This window comes from Equus asinus, chromosome 8 (assembly GCF_041296235.1).
Source record: "Equus asinus isolate D_3611 breed Donkey chromosome 8, EquAss-T2T_v2, whole genome shotgun sequence".
Taxonomy (NCBI): domain Eukaryota; kingdom Metazoa; phylum Chordata; class Mammalia; order Perissodactyla; family Equidae; genus Equus; species Equus asinus.
The window spans coordinates 14,887,125-14,904,999 of record NC_091797.1 but is presented as its reverse complement, the minus strand read 5'-3'; the positions used below and the strand labels follow the sequence as shown (position 1 = coordinate 14,904,999).

Here is a 17,875-nt window from a genome sequence, read left to right as displayed (position 1 = left end):
TTTAAGCTATCCAGGGTAGTTCCAGGAGTTCACATAAATGTTGACTTCATACATCTGTAATTCTTCAGGACCTGACATTGTACGCAAAATAGAAGAACATTCCAACATATTAACGTCTTAAGAGCAATACTTTTCATCAAAGATTTGATCAAGATCCAGTGGGGAGAGAATACAACAGTATAAAAGAGATCTGATAGCAGATTGAACTGTAGGTTGTGGTATAACTTTGATTTTAAGCCTGGCTGCCCCACCAACTACTAAATAAACTCAGTGAGGTCAAATTTCTGCATCTCAGTTTCTTCTTTGTATAATAGAAAAATAACACCTACTTGAGAGAATCATCACATAATTAAATTAAATAATTGCTGTGAAAGCTCTTCAACATGTGACTTTTTAGAGGAATCATGCACTGTCATTATAAACCGCCACAGTGGTTATCAATACCAGCAGTGGTCAACTGAACAGTAAACACTACATTTCCCTATACCCTTTTGCTGATGTAATTTCAGAATGCTATTAAAATTCTATGCACAGATGTATGACATTCTGTTGTCTGGAGAAGTCCAAGCATCCTACCTTGAAGTTTCATGATTCCTGAAACTGAATGGCCATTCCTCACTTTGTGCCATGGCTCCTGAGGCCACTGATTTGGTTCTGAGGTGAATGCAGGCCACAGAATACCAATTCGACCCCCTTTTGGGTTGGAAGGAGCTCGATCTGTTGATGTCGAGTTGGCAGAGCAAGGTTTAATTCTGTCCTGAATGCAGTCAAAAGAGGAGCTGGTGGCCACAATGACTGAATTCCTAAGCACAATCTGTACGTTTCCAATGGAACTCTGTGGAACAGATGACACATATACTACTGCCAAAAGACCAACAGCATTGTCTACCAGAGTGATGTTCTCCATCTCCACACTGTTCTCCACATGTAGCATGGCACCATAGTCAAAGTTCTTGAAAGCCAAAAAGCCAGAGATACCAGTACAGTTGTCAAGTCCACTTTCCTGATAGAAATGAAGGCCATGAAGGCTTGAGTGAGCCACATTGTCAGACCAAAGGGCTTCAGGAGAGGAACATCTGTGGCCTCGGATGTGAAAGCCAAGCCTCTCTGATCCTGCCACAACATTGCCACGGAGGTTGATGTCCTTTGCCCGGTTCACTTTGATTCCTGCCACCCAAACAGTGGACCATGCTGACTGTGTCATCAGAACCACAAGGTTATTAGAGAGAGAATAGGCCTGACCTTCCAAATCAATGCCATGGCCAGCTGTGCGAAACACTATATTGTCATTTAAAATGATCCCATGACTGGCAACTGCATGAATGCCCCCACTGCAGCTTTGGTGCAGAGTAGAAGATATAATCCAGGATCCTGCTGACACATTGGTGAGTTCAATGGATGAGTACAATGGTGACCCAAAGTTCTGAATTTCCACATTTGACAGTTGAAGGACCCCTGCAAACAAACAAAATGTATCTCATCAGGTACTTTCTTCTTCCCCACAAAAGGCCAAAGGATGGTCATTTTATTGGCATCAGGATATGCATATTTTTCATTAAAATGGAATAGTTTATTCTCAGCACCATCATGGTATTTCACGCCAGTGAATGTCACTAAAAAAATATGAATCATTAGAAATATCACATAATGCCTGAAAAGGTTTCATTTGCAGTTGGAAGTGTCCGGTGACAAAATGGGGAGAGAGGAAACGAGAGAGAGAGAAAAAAGATGGGCTCTAAGCATGAGCACGGCCAGCTTAAAGATTCTGTGCTTTTGTCTGTAGGGCTGGGTCTAGGAAGTGGATAAGAATGAAAGGAATATGAGTTCTGACCACTCGCCTCAAAGTCATGTCTCCCATTCTGTGTCTCAGTGACCCCATGTGAAAAGGTCCACACAAAGATACTGCATGAAGGAATACAAGGGCCAATTCTATAAAATATTTCAAGTATTTCTTTCTTTCTTTTTTTTTTTTTGAGGAAGATTAGCCCTGAGCTAACATCTACTGCCAATTCTCCTCTTTTTGCTGAGGAAGACTGGCCCTGAGCTAACATCTGTGCCCATCTTCCTCTACTTTATATGTGGGATGCCTACCACAGCATGGCTTGCCAAGCGGTGCCATGTCTGCTCCCGGCATCCGAACTGGTGAACCCTGGGCTGCCAAAGCAGAACGTGCGACCCTAACTGCTGCACCACCGGGCCTTCCCTCAAGCATTTCTTAAGACTATGGGTGATATAAGTATAAAACGTACTTCTGCTCAATTTATGTCCCGGAACATGACGTTCAATAATGCTTCTTGATTAAGACAGGATAGAGGCAATAACATATTTTTAAAATTATTTTAAATGCCCTATAAATCTTTTCTGTATGTTTATCCTAGCCACATTATATTCTCTGTTTCATTTTCACCACAATATTTTCTACATATTTTATGTCGGGAGAGGATAGTGAATTATTTTGTCTTATTGGGAATTTCATTTGGACTGCAGGGTAGTCTCATTTCTACAAGACCAGAACTCAGCCTTTGTCTGGGTCTCCCGGAGCATGGTTTCTCAACCTCAACACTATTGACATTTTGGACTAGATAACCCTTTCTTGTGGGAGGCCATCCCATGCATTGTAAGAGGTTTAGCATCTACTCACCAGATGCCAGAAGCTCCCCCAAGATATTGCCAAATGTTCTTGGGTGACGGGGGGGAGGACAAAATCACTTCTGTTGAGAACTGAGGGAGCTAGAACTTATGGAGGAAGACCTTGTTTTATGGAATAGAAACCCCGACTTTTGATTTGAGGTCCAAACATTGCCCTTTACCAGACTGGTGAAACAGATGTGCCAAAAAAAAGCGTTCCCTGCTCAATATATTTGGGAAATGGCTAGATCCTTTATTTCACACCTTCTCAGAGACTTTATCATATTCATTTACACAATGACTTTCTAAGGTAGAGCCACAGTGATAGTCTTTCCCAAATTTATTTGACTAGGAAAACAACTTTGGGATAATACTTAAGGAACATAAGTTTAAGAAATAAGGTACAAATCAAATAATTTCACAGCATTCCAAAAAAGCTAAAGCTTGAAAGAAAGGAGAGAGCTTGAACTGATGCTTAAAGTAGTCTAGAATATGGAAATCATTTTTATTTAAATTTACGCTATTAATTTATAGCATGAGCTGAGGTCTGCCGTCAGATATAGCACGCTACTGGGAAAGAGTAATAGAAATTCAGGAAAGAGATAAAATTCAAGTGGTCATTAAATCATCTATAATTTCAAAGCGGAGGAAATTTCACATCTGCTGAAAATGTTTTCTTTGAGGTAAAAATGTGCTTATGTTCTGATCGCTAGTATATTATTTTAACATCACACTGATAATTAAGCACAGATTAGAACTGAAATTCATAGCTTCTCAGAGCACAAAGGGAGCCATCTAATTGGAACGTTTTGTTTTATAAATGAAAATTCTCACAGTTGGAATTTCTGAGTGTCCCAGTTGAATAGGCTCCAAGGGGTAATGCTTAGTAACTTAAAATTTCATTTACCTGAAAATTCTTCCCTGCTGGACTTCCTGAAAGACCCCACACGCAGGCGCCCCTTGCATGATGTATCAGACTGGATTTGTATATTTCGGGTCAAAAGTCCAACCTCAGCAGCCAAACGAATGTATCGGCCATCCTCCATGACATGGACGTTTCCTGGGGCAACAGGAGTTGGGGAAAGAAAAACTTTAAAAACTCATTTTGGAAATTGCCAGCCGGGGACCCAGCGAACCTAACAAATGAAAACACTCCTTTCCCCTTGGAAGTCCTACCAACATTGAGGTCTGCTTTTCCTCGGGCACTCTCCACAAATGTCAGCTGAGAAATGAAAAGCCCATTCACTTGTCTCTCTTTGGGATCAGAGTGAGAGTATTTGAGCAAGAATTCATTTCTCCTCAATAACTGTGGCTACTGGGACAGCGACATCAGGGCAGAGCTGTTCAATTAGTGGGGTTTCCAACCTTCCTTAAATTCATCAGTGTGAGTCTTCAGCATTGGATGGTACATTGTCTGTGCACCTCTTTTGTGAGAGGGAGGAATCCCAGATCAACTGAGGCGGTGACAGCAATGGGTGAGTAAAGGGACAAAGAGCAGGAACAGCATCATCTCGTGGTGGGTCTCCAGCTCGCCACTGCCTGAAGGAGCCTCCTCAGCTGTGGGAACAGAAGCCCCTTGCTGGTGTGTTTCACTGCCCTCCCATTTGCATTTCACCATGCATGTTACTGGCAAGGATTGCTGAAGATTTCTCTCTTCTCTGCCATTTTTTAAAAAAGAAATCACCCTTGGAACTATGATTTAGAACTATTCTATATATACTCCTGTTGAAAACATGTATTTCCCTCTCACTTGTCAGAGACGAAATGATATTCCCTGACTCCTCTATTTCCATGTTTTATTACTTATTAGCTCTATTTCCTGGGTTAAATGTATTTATTAGACCGAACCAGGAAACTTATGGTTATTTATTATTTACATGCAATGCATTTTAACTGTGTATAGTGCATAAAAGGTATTCAGTACATTTTGCGGGGGGGAGATACTTGGCTTTTTTTTTTTTTTTTTTTGGAGTAGTAGTAGTCAATACATAAATGAATTTCATGTCAGGAAGGACACATTCCTAAGTATGGAAAAAGAAGTCATTATTTACAATAACTACCACATTCTCAGTGATTGTGTGATTCAATGTGCTAGGAAATGAACTGGAAACTCAGCTCCCATGAGGTTTATTCTGGCTTAACCGTGAAAATGTCCAGTGACCTTGAACAACATTCTTAAACCTTCTGCTTGCTTCTGGACTTGCCATTATAAATAAAAAGCAAAAAAAAAACCTCTTTCTTGTCTAAGTATTCTCTTAAAATTAGGCAATAAAATTAATGAATGAATAGAGATAGAGCCTTCTAGGATGAGTTTAGGACAGCAGTAAAGTATTATCCATCCCCTCTGAGTGGCGATTGGATCCAGGGTCCTCAGGTAGGTTGCTGAACACATCCTTCTGGACTCACTCACTTTCCTTAACCAACAAACCAAAGCCTTACCAATGTGCCGGTGTTTGAGCCGTTCATGGAGCCTAACATGGTGGCCCTTGACTTCTTTCACAGTGAGGACCTCTGTTTCGTGAGGCTCATAAGAAGAGGAGCTAAGGACGATTTTGTCATGGGGTCGCCAATCCACTGCATCTTCTACTATAATTCTGTAACAGTATAAAGATGGCATCAAGCATACTGGCAGTGCGACACAGATCACCCACTAACTCCAGAGAGAAAAGGAAATCCACTCAACCAACAATCCCACCAGAGAGACTGAAGAAGAAATACCAAGTCAAGACAGAAACAAAGGCTTTTGAGAAAAGTTGAATGATAATGGAATCAACCTTCTGGCTTATCTGTGTACAATACAGGAATAGCAAAGATATTCTGTGGCCATGAAGTACAAGACAAAGGAACAAGAAAGAGTAAAATTCCAGAGTTTAGTATATGCCATCGACACATGTTTTCCTAAGATGGAAATTTTCCTCCTTGATTGGGAAACAGTTTGACTAACAAAGGTATTTCAGAAGGGATCTTTTCTCAAATTTTCTGAAGATCTATAATACCCTTTTCAGACAATTTATCATCATGCATTAAGGCTCATACCGTCATGGTCAGACAGACACAGTTCGAATCCTAGAGTTGCACTTACCAGCTATATGACTTTGAGAAGTCACTTAACTTCTCTGAGTTTTATATCTTCATTTGAAAAGTAACAATATTTATTAACATCCCAGCATTACTGTGGGGACTAAAGGCATACATTCCTTGAGTGTGCTATGTTACAAGCATTGTGCTTTCATCATAATATGAAACAATGAGTTTGTTCATTTTTTTTAACTCACACTTAAAAAATTTTTGTTCATTCTTTCACTGCTGCCTAGCTTCTCCTAGTGAATATGTCTGCTTTATTCTCCATTCATAGTGATTACCAATGCCAATAGCATAAGTTTATTTTAATTACCTGCCTCTTTTACTAATGTCCAAATTTTAACAAGCTTTGACAATAGATTCTCCTCTAGCAGTAAATGTTGATTGAGCAACTGGTATGCACCAGACTCTACAGTAGATGCTACAGACATAGTGGTAAATAAAACATATGTCATTTGTGTTAAGAAAGTGACAACTTAGATTTTGATTAGTATACATCCTTAAAGAGTCTACTGTGTGGGTGGGGAATTCACAGATGTTTAGTATAGAGTATTAACAACAACAAAAAGAAACAAACAAATTAAAGGGGGTCATTCATGTGCCAATGGTATGAATCTGTTATGAACCAAAGATTGCAATGAATTCAAATCTGTGCATCAGAGGTTAGAGAGAGAGAGAAAGAGAGAGAGAAAAAGACTATAGTCAATTGATGCAATTTTAACGAAAGACTTGAGTGTTACCTTTGGTCTCAATTTGCTATGACATCCTAGAAAACCACAGTTACAGGATATTAAAGTAACTACTATCTTTAAAGGTAGGGAAACTAAGATCCAGAAAGATTAAATGACAACACTAAAGATTAGGTAACTAGGGGGACGGGGGGAGGGCAAAAGGGGTGATTAGGCTCACATGTGAGGGGATGGACTATAATTAGTTTTCGGGTGGTGAACATGATGCAATGTACACAAAATTCGAAACATGATGTATATCCGAAAATAAATTAATTAATTAATTTTAAAAAAAAGATTAGATAACTGAATGAGTCAGAGGTTAATTTAGGACAAAGGAAGACTCCTGATCAAGTCCAAGTTCTTTCCATGAAATAACATCACCCTACTTGTCTGGTTCTTAGTTCTTCACCTGCTAAATGGTAATAAAAAGCAATACTCCCACATTTCATAAGGATATCATGATAATCCATGAAATTATGAAAAGTCTATGACCCATACCATAAAATACTATTTGGCATTTAAAAAGTGCATTGTAGCTGAGCATGAATTACAAAGAATTCTGTTTATGACGTATTGATTGAAAAAGCAGGATATAAAACAATATGTCCCATTTGTTTTTTAAATAAAAATAATGCATACACAGAAAACAGAAGACAAGAAAGATGCATGTTAAAACATTAGCCCATCTATGGATAGTAGGTTTAGTAGTGATTTTCACTTAACTCTAAATTTTCGAACTTAACAGGTAGTATATCATAGTAAGAAAAAAATACTTAAAAAAAAATAAGGCTATTGGTATAACAGTCACACCAAAGTCAATTGGCAGCATAATTAAAATTAATCCTTTCCTTTATAGCTCATATTACCTGGATAATCTTTTTATTATTGTTTATATTGCCGAATAAAATTTTTCAGACAATAAGTGACCATAACGTTCTGAAAAGTTCCCTCTGAAATGAGATAAAACTTATTTCCTGTGAAGCACAGGGGATTTTTAGGGCAGTGAAACTATTTTGTATGATACAATAAGGATGGATACATGTTATTACACGTTTGTCAAACCCATAGAACGTACAACACAAAGAGTGAACTCTAATGTAAACTAAAACAAATAAGACCTCATTCCTTAACTTCCTCACATAAGTCTTCTGCTCTAGCCAGATGAATCTGCTCACTCTCCCAAGAAACAGCTCTGTGTTTCTTATCTGTCACTTAAAATATCAGGCCCTTACTCTGCCCTTCCGTCTACTCATTCTTAAAAACTGACTGGAGTTCCTTTGGCTTCAAGAAGTCTTCCCATGGGAGGCTCTTCTCCACTGAACACCCAATCCCCATTTCTGTTCTGCTGTAAATTTGACATAATACATAATATTGCCCTGTAACTGATTCTGTACTCGTCTCTTCTGTGGCTATTCAACTTTGATATTGTTAGTTAATATTTAATGAAAATATGACTGCCTAGCTATGTAAATCCCATAGCACATACCAATGTTCTAGGCAACGAGAAAAAGGAATTATTGAAATTAATAGTCTGAACTTTATACTCAAAAGAACTTTATACTCAAAACATCAATAAACTTAAACTGACCTTTTCCATTAAGGCTTCCAAAACCTTACATGTTCACGACCACCTCTCTCTCCTCTATACTTCTTAAGACTTGGGATTCTATGCCTCATAAGGACCATACACAGATGGCAAGGGAGCATGGCCTCTTCCACTTCTATGTCCACATAGCAACAGTGGTAACTTCAGACAAAACGGTGGTCCCAGTATCAATAACCTATAGGGTTCTGCTAGTCAAGTATCAGTTTTCCTTAAATTCCAAAATCCACACTTCCCATCGCAATCTTCCACTATTGTGACAACCCTTCAACCATTTCAAAAAGTCCTAGCTTAAGGACTGTTTGAATCCCAGCTGTATTCCATGTGTCTGATTAACAGTAATAAGAGTACTATAGCTACAGGGGTGAGGAGAGACCCTCGCTGTTCCGAGCAAAACACACCTAAAACAATAAATAAACAAAAAATTAGAAGAGCTGTTTGCAACACAACGGGACCTAAATGGAAACCATATGAGAAGAGAGAGGAAACCATGAATAATTACTTCAAAAGTCTCATCAAAGATAACTTTTATAAAAACATAAAATATCATCACAGTTTCCTTTATTTTGGCATGAACATTTTATCTTGTTTAGAGAAAATATAATACTTTTGGTCAAAAGAACATAATTACAAAGAACAAAAAAAATGCTTTCAAATTTGATTTAAAAAGTTTACAACCATGTATAAGACATTTATATATAAACACCGACAACTTCAATGAATTTGTTAACTAAACTTGGAGAGGTCTTAATGATAATAGCTTTATTTGACCACAGGCTCAGAGTGTCCAGATTCCAAAATGCTTTTCCCACAGGAATGGGGGGGGCCATAGACTTCTGAACTCTACTAACATTGAAAATTTTTTTTTTAATTTCAGTTCAAATTTTATTTTTTGTCAGTGCCACTGAAACATACTGAGGACCACACTGGACTACACAAGGTATCAAACTGAATCCTACGATGACGTTGATAGTGATGATGACAATAAGAACAGCTGTCGTAGATGTCAGTTATCTGTCTACCTGACTTCCTTTCTCCTTCATTCCAGGAAATCCACCACATCTCTCCTGAGAACTGCTCTCCTCAGCCAGCACACTAATGAAGTGGTCCTAGCAAGAACTGTAGATTTATAGTCCCACAAACCTTTTCCCAAAGGGCAGGCAAGGGATCCAATCTGCCTTTGTTTGTCAAAATCCTTCCACTAGATTTTTGTTTTCAGCTTTATTGTTTTTGTCAGTGTTTTGGCAAATTTGTGTTTGAATTGACAAATAAAATTGTAAGATATTTAAGGTGTGCACTGATGATTTGATATACACATACAGTGGGAAGCAATTCTCCCCATCAAGTTAATTAACACACCCATCACCTCACATATTTACCACTTTTTTTTTTTTTTTTTGGTGAGAATATTTAAGTTCTACTCTCTGAGCAAATTTTAATTATACAACAGTAGTGTTATTGGCTGATGTCATCGTCACTGGGACTTGTGAATTGAAACTAAGGGGAAAGAGTAATTTCCTCCCTGGTGTTAAAGCTGGGAAAAGTTCATCAGTTCTGGGGTCTCTTGCACCCTGTAGAGTACAGAAAATCCTCTTCAGAAGAAAGAAATGAGGTTGAAATAGAGAAAGAGGAGAGGTGGGGGGAGGGCCTGGCACGATCTCCCAAATAAATTAAGAAAAGTTACTTTACTTTCAACTAAAAGAATCCTGATTACCACAATAACTACCATGTCTTGGGGCTTACTTTATGCCAGAAACTGGGCTAGGCACTTTATGCACATTAATTCACTTAATCCTTATAACTATTCTATTAGCTGGCATTATTATTCGCACATTATACAAAAAGAGACTGAGGCTCAGAGGGGATAATTTACCCAAGATTATATATTTAGTTAATTGCACAATTAGAACTATTTTAGTCCACCTGCCCACAAAGCTCAAGCTGTTTTTCATCCTTGAATACTATTTCCATCCTCCCTTCCTAACTCATATGCCTTTTTCCAGCATGGACACAACAGCCGATCTGAGAGTAGGACCTGCTGATTCATTGGGCCAGAGGAATCATCTTCTTTTGGAGGCTGCATATGTGATCCTGAATTCCAGCCAAAAAATGAATAAGGCCACCAACTCTAGTTTCTAATACTTGAACTAAATTGTTATAGTACAATGATGAGGTTTGAGTAATAAACAAAATAAATTACAGTCGTTTTTAAACAAAATAAATTAGTCATTTTTGAAATTAAATTCAAGATTCTTGTTTATTAGACAGCATGCCATCAAGCCAAAAGGCTCAGTAAGTTCTGATTTACAGAAAAGACACATTAATCAACACAGAAGGTATTTATTGAAAGTCTTCTCTATGTTCTGTTGTGGACTAGATGCTAAGTAATATACCGAATCAATAAAAAACAATATTTTTCCTCTCCTGTAGAAGCCACTTGGAGGAACAAGCCATATATACCTTAAGCAGCTTACTACTAGGGACTAGGAAGCATATTGTCACTAAAATTATAAATTAGAAAATCACGTGCTAGAGTGGTTCAGATGGTGGGAAAACCAGTGTGCGCTGGAGAGGAGATTGAAAGTCTTGTGGGAGATATGATGGGATCTTTAAGGATAAGTTTGTTAGTGCTATTGAGCGGAATCCGACTCCTAGTGACCCTGTGAGGGGAACCCTGCCCAGTCTTTTTGCACCATCCTCTCACCATCTTGATCTCCATGAGACAACGCTCTACTGCTATACACAGGGTTTTCACGGCTAGTTTTTTCGGATGTGGTGGCCAAGTCCTTCCTCCTATTCAGTCTAGTCTGCAAGCTCCTCTGAGACCTATCCAACACAGGTGACCCTGCTGGTATTTGAAATACTGGTGGCATAGCTTTCAGCATCACAGCAACATGCAGCCGTCACAGTACGACAACCAACAGATGGTTGGTGTGGTTCCCTGACCAGGAAACCAGCCAGGCTGCAATGGTGAGATAGCCGAATTTTAACCACTAGACCACCAGGACTAGGACAAGTAGGAAGTGTAAAGGCAAAGAGGAGAAGCAAGGGTAATTCTGACCCCTTTCTTTCATTTACCAAGTATTTAGGGAACCAATACAAAGGTTGTTAGAGAGCCATGTGTGAAGAGCTGAAGTGAGAATGTAGCAGAAAGGAGAGGAATTAGAAATATTCCAAACAAAGTATATCCAAAGGACACCATCACTAATTTGCTATAGGAGATAACAGGATAGATATAATCAATGACATTAGAATTAAAGGCCTGGGTCCTGGGGAAAAAGTTGAGGTAACAAATGACTTAATTTCCTCTTTAGTTCAGGGTATTTCCTTATAAATAACAGAATAAACTAATAAATCGCTTGAGAGACAGAAAATAGCAGAATGAAGAGAGTGGATAATGCTTTATATAGTCTTTCTCTAAAAAAGTAAATGAGGTAAGGAATAAGAAAAACACAAGACCCTTTGAGGAAGGTTCCCCATAAACCCACTCTTCTCCCAGTTTCTGTCTTCTCAGTAAATTACACCACTCCTCACGCAGTTGCTCAGGTCAAAAGTTCTACAGGGATCTTTGATCCTTCTTTCTCGTTTGCCAATCCATCAGCTAATCCTGCGGCCTCTGTCTTCAAAGTGCATTTAACTACTTCTTTCTTCCTCCATCACTACCACCCTAATCTAAGCCACCAGCATAAGTCACCTGAAAGATGGCAATGTTATTGCAACATCTTCACAGTTAGTCTCCCTGCTTCCTTTTTTGTCCTCATTAGCAGCCAATTCTCCGTACAGCATAAATCAAATTAAAACATAAATTGCACCCTCCCCTGCCCTGTTTAAAATCTTCTAATGACCAGGATAAAATCTAAAACCTTTATCATAAGAGTGATAAAATAACCATCTAATTTCAAAGAAAACATGTTCACCCTTAAAAGAGTCACAGTAAAAAAATATACTTCATACTTGTAATGAGTAAAAAATATATTTCTTTAAATCTAAGTATAACTTCTCTCGACTTATCTGAAATCCAAGAAACCCAATATTTTTGTTCACCAGTCTTCCTAAAAGTCAACTGAAGCAAGCAACAATAAAGAGTAATTTAATTTAGAGATAGCTTTATATAATAAAAGAGAACACAGGAGAATAAGTTTTTAAAATATCCTGCTAAGCTTCAGTTGGTAGTGTAAGAAATGATTCTAAGTTTACAAGGTTAACATGAAATTTTCCTCTGAAGATTTCACTCTAACATTCTTCATAAAATAAATCAATGAAATACAAATAAATTCAGATCTCTAATTCTCCTGGTGAAAGTTCATAAAGAGGTTCCCATAACAATATCTTAGAAAGACTTATTAAACTGACTTACCATAAGGAAGATTGTAGATCAATGTTTAAAGAAATAGTTTGAATAAGGTCTTCAGTTCGGTTAATCCTGTGCTGATCTCACCTTGCTGGATTTGATGGTGTTCTACGGTTGTATAAATTATCACTAGGGAAGGCTGAGTGAGGGTCATGGAAACTCTGCACAATTTTTGCAACTTCTTGCAAGTCAAATTATTTTACAAATTTTTAAAATGGTTAACAAAAGAAAGGCTACGTATAAAGTGAATACAGTATGATAATTACACGTCATTCATATAAACTCATTAAAGTACTCCTCCCCGGGATCGACACTAAGAAATTTTGTTTTTAATATTTTTATTATGTAGAGCACAAGCAATGGAATCAGACAAACCACAAAAATCCAGCCTTAGGAACTTCTACTTTATGATCTTGGAAAGTTTACATAACTTCTCTATCCTCGGTTTTCATATCTGTAAAATGCAGATAATAATACTTACAGCATTGAGAGATTTAAATGAGATAATGTATGGAAAATGCTTGGTGAGGCCTGACATCTAGTAAGCCTTCATGATAAGAACTCAATAAGTAGTAGCTACTTAATTACTATGGACAGTTTTAATTAATAAAATTGAGTTTCTTTCAAAATAGCCTGTAGCTCAGACACTGAATGAGGTTTTTAACACATTCTTATAAGAAAAATCCATTCATATGGCTCCTGTCAAATTCCACCCTGCTAACTTTATAATAATTAAAGTTTCTTATTGATCCCTGTTTGAAAGGCCTCCTTCACAAATCCTTTTGGGTATCAGAAAGGCACTCTAAACTCAATGTTACCAAATCTGAACTCATAATCTTTACCCTAAAACCTAGTCCTCTTGTAGTGATTGGCGCCACCATCTACCTACACAAACCAGACACCAAGAATGCCCCTCACACCCAACACATCTTACAGATTTTATCTCCTGTCTCTCAATCTGCCCACTTCTCTCCATTGCCACTTTAGCTCCTGACTACAAGTTACACTCTCTCTTGCTTGGACCTCTTAAGAGATGTCCCAAGATTCTAGACCCCTCCTGATGCCTGCGTTGTACCTAGAATGATTTTTTTAGATACAGAAATGTGATTATATGTGACTACCTTATATAATACATATATTATATGTGACTACCTTACAGGGGTCTCCTACATGATTCCCTTAGAAACCTAAACAGCTTCTAATGCTCTTAGGGTAAAAACTAAATTTTTTTTTATACTAACAATGAATATTGCCCTGACCACTGACTACTCCTGGGAACCCTATCTTGCTTGGCCCCTGCTCTCCAGGTCAGCCACTCTGGCATCCTTTCAAGTCCCTCATGTTCTCCATTCTTCCTCCCACCGTAGAGTCATCTCTCAGGCCTCTGCTTCTCAATCACCTGTGCTGACTCCTCTTCAATCAACTTCCAAAAAATTGGACTGGCCCCTATCTCATTCCCAGGCTCCAATTTTCTCCTATACCTGTATACTCTTGATCAGGGATATCCTCCACTTCCAGGATGACTCCCTCACATTTTCTCTCTGAGCCTTCAGTTATGTATCTAATTGCCTTGTCGATATCTCCACTGGGTGTCGGCAACTTAGCATTGTCCCTTCTACCCTGCCACCATGCCACCTTCTACCCTGACAAACCTGTTCCTCTGTCTGTCTTCTCATCTCAGTACATGTTTCCACCATCCACCAATCAAAAAACCTGAAGCATTCCCCTCACCTCAACATTCAATTCACTGGCATGTCCAGGCAGGCCATCTCCTCTCCATCCCCGCTGCCTCCATAGCCATAGCCACCATGATTTTGGGCCTCAACTAGCCTCCTAACTGATACCTCAGCTTCTGCTCTTGTCTCCACAAACCATCATCTATATAGCAGCCAGAGTGGTTTTCAAAACAATAATCAGATTCCATCAATTCCTCTGTGCAAAACCCTTCTGTGATTGTCCCTTTGACCTATATCTAAACAAAGTCCCACGTGACTTGGCATCATTAGCAGGTACTTAGTCCCCTTGACTTATACCTAAATAAGGTCCCATGTGACTTGGCATCTGTAATGTCACACAACTTCCCCTCTGCTCACTCTGCTCCAGCCATAATGACCTCCTTCCCGTCCCCCACCCTGCCAAAGGCCACCTCAGGGACAATACTGGATGAGCCTCCTGCACTGAGTGCTCTTGCCCATTCTCATCAAACAGCTAGATGCCTCTTACCTGTCAGAATTCAGCTCAAATTTCCCATCTCCTGAGAGATGTTCCCTGTCCATTCAATTTAAAGGGAACCCCTCACACCCTCCAGCTACTTTTGATCTTATCTCATTTATTTCTCTATTAGCACATTTTATAATCTGCAACTACATTGTTCATATTTTTATATTTGCTTTTTTATTATCTATCTCTCTCCACTAAGATGGAAACTCTCAAAGGACAGCAATCTTTTAAAATTTGCCCCTGCATCTCCAGTGCTTACAATCCCTGGTACATAGTAAGTACTCCTCAGATATTTGCTCTTTTTTGAATGGTTGAATGCCATTTGCTCTGGCTAGGGTGCTCTTCCCCCACATACTCTGCCCTCACTTTGTTTAAAGCCCGCTTATCTTTCAGTTCCAACCTCTGAAATCATTCTTCAGGGAAGCCTGCTCTAACCTCTATCACTGCCTCAAGGTCCCATATCCATATGTTTTCAGAATCCTATATAGCCCTTCTTCATAGCATTTATCACGTACGTAACATTACATTTAGTTTATATTTACCTGACTAACATCTGAGGGCAGAGACCACGTTGCTTTTTACCTGTTATTGTATCTCCAAACCATAGTTCAATGTTTGTCATATGGTGAGAATTCACAAAAATCATGTTAAATAAATAAATGATGTTAAAATAAGTACAAAAGTAATATCTACTCAATGAAGAGAATCTGTACGTAGAGAAAAGCACACCAAAACGGTAGCTACCAAGTGGGATCCTTGCTCTGTTGCATGTCCTTCCAGACATTTCTCTATCCACATATGTGCATTCATAAATATTATTTTATTTTATTTTGTTTACAAAACTAGGCTAATATATACATATTATTTCCTGCCTGGCTGTCAAGATCTCCTCCCCTTTGTCAACTTGGGATTCACTCTTTTTCACCTTTTCCAACTAAAAATTTTTAAATGGTATTTAATTATTGTTTTAATTAATATGCGTTTTAATTCTAGTAAGGAGCAGTTTTCCATATGTTTTAGTCAGATGTATGTCTTCTTTTGGGGCTCGTGTATTCAAAATCCTTATCGATTATTCTTCCGGTGTGTTCATATTTTTTTCTTTTTATTCCTAAAAGTTCTTTACATATTAAAAAATATAGCCCTCCATCTATACCATATATATTGCAAACATTTTCTAGTTTATTGTTTGCCTTTACATTTTGTAATTGATATGCTGAAATATAGATTTTTTTTAATGATTTTTTTTTATGTAACAAGTCTGTTATTTCTTGCTGATATGGTTGTTGTATTTCTTGTTATGATCAGACAAGTCTTCCCCAGTTTAACACTACATCGTATTTACTTAAATTTTCTTCAAATAATTTTACAGTTTTGCTTTTTTACATTTAATTTTTTTAATCCATTTACAATTTATTTTAAAGTAAAACATAAAGTGAGAATCTAATTTTATATTTTCCAAAGCATAGCTCAATTATTCCAGAACAAGTTTTCAACTAAATTGAAATGCTAATTCACTCAAATTCCAAGTAATAATACATACCTGGGTCCATTACTAAGCATTCTCTTTTGTTCTGGTGCCAATAATAATAACAACGTAATTATTCACATTAAAAGTATACATATTTTAAATAACTGGCAATATTTGGCTATCTTCAAGTGTTTATTGTTCCAAAAGACTTAGAATTAATGAGTCAGATTCCAAATGCATACATTTGGCTTGTGGTTAAAAGTTGCGTTATATTTGACATCTTTAAAATACTGAGCCATTCCAATTATGTTATGTATCATCATTTATTCTAATCTCCTTTTATGCCTCTTACTAGAATTTTATAGTTTTGCTTTTATAGCTCCTGTAATTTTTCTTGTCTATTTCTAGATATTTTAAATTAAAATTTTAAATAAGATTCTACATTATAATTTAAAACTTTATTGCTCAATATTAAAAAGCTATTGATTGATTTGTGCATTTATTGAATGCAACTGATAGTTTTTCAGATGCTTCTCTAGCTTTCTAAGACAAAATGCATATAATCTACAAAAAATTGGTAATTTGGATTCCTTTCAATAGTTACAACTAATGCATTTTTTTTTCTTGACTTAGAACATTGGTTAAAACTTTAATAACAATATTTAATGACTGTTATCATACACAGTAATTTTTAATGTTACTTTTTCCATAAAATACAAAGTTGCTTGTTTGAGAGAGATTTTTTAATTATTTAAAAGCAGTGATTCTCAACTAAGGGCTAAACTACCCTACTAAGTAACACTGATTTAACTATCCTTGTAGTCTTAATTTACTGTTTATGCCAAGAATGCACACTGAATTTCAGTAAACATATTTCAGTTTTGTACCAAATTGATCATTCTCTTAATCTTTCTATCTATTGTTTAGATAAATTATATTAATGGATTATTTCATTTCAAACCATCCTTTTGCTTGAATAAGTCACAATCAATCATCATTTTTTTCTTCTAATAAATTACTGGATTTTGTTTGTTGCTGTTTTATTTAGGATTTTTGCATTTTACTTACACTTGGATGCTGCCTCTGTTTTCTTTTTTTGAGTTATCTTTAGCAGCTGTTTTAAAAATTCTTTTATACTTGCTTTCTAGAATTAACTGGAAGGCATCACATATTTTCCTATGCTATGAAATAGATTATACAGCATAAAAAGCATCTGATATTTGAATGATTGAAAGAACATGCCATAAATTTATTTGAGCCAAATGTATTCTTGGGGATAAATCTTTGACAACTTCACAACTTTCATTATTATTTGGTCTTTCAGTTTTATTCTTCTTTAGCCAATTATGATGATTTATATTTCTATATATAATTTATTTTTTAAATTTCAAAATGTCACTATATAGATATACACTTTTTTATATTACAATTTTAATCTTTTTTGGTATCTGTTATATTTTGAATTTTCATTTCTGATTTTATATACTGTTTTCTTTGTCTGATTAAAGTTAATAGAGATTAAACCAGTTATCTCTAAAAAGAATTCAAATCTACTAATTTCCCACTTTCTAATTCACCAGTTTCTGCCTTTATCTTGCATCAGTTGATTTCATTAGACTTAGTGATTATTTTGTTTTTGGTTTCTCATATTGAAAGCTTGGCTTTCTTATTGTTGTGCTGTCTTATCCAACAATGAAAGCATTTAATGTGGTGGCCTGTTTGGCCTGTCTCATGCAATACTCTCATTGTTATTTCCCAAGTATTCTATTGATCTCCCCTTTGAAACAAAAATT

The 17,875-nt window shown here is 37.0% G+C and overlaps 1 protein-coding gene across 10 annotated transcripts in view; it reads right to left on the bottom strand.

The window, feature by feature from the left end:
• The window catches only part of PKHD1 (PKHD1 ciliary IPT domain containing fibrocystin/polyductin), a 416,955-nt gene that overhangs the window by 115,976 nt on the left and 283,104 nt on the right, over nt 1-17,875 (bottom strand). For all 10 annotated transcript variants that reach the window (XR_006532025.2, XM_044776842.2, XM_044776843.2 and 7 more), the window contains 3 exons: nt 5,068-5,222; nt 3,536-3,688; nt 577-1,455 (listed from right to left, as the gene is read on the bottom strand). Coding sequence is in view for 9 of the 10 variants with exons in the window: in XM_044776842.2 (XP_044632777.2) it covers nt 577-1,455; nt 3,536-3,688; nt 5,068-5,222 (1,187 nt within the window). In the remaining variant the exon portion in view is untranslated. The remainder of the gene's footprint in view (nt 1-576; nt 1,456-3,535; nt 3,689-5,067; nt 5,223-17,875) is intronic.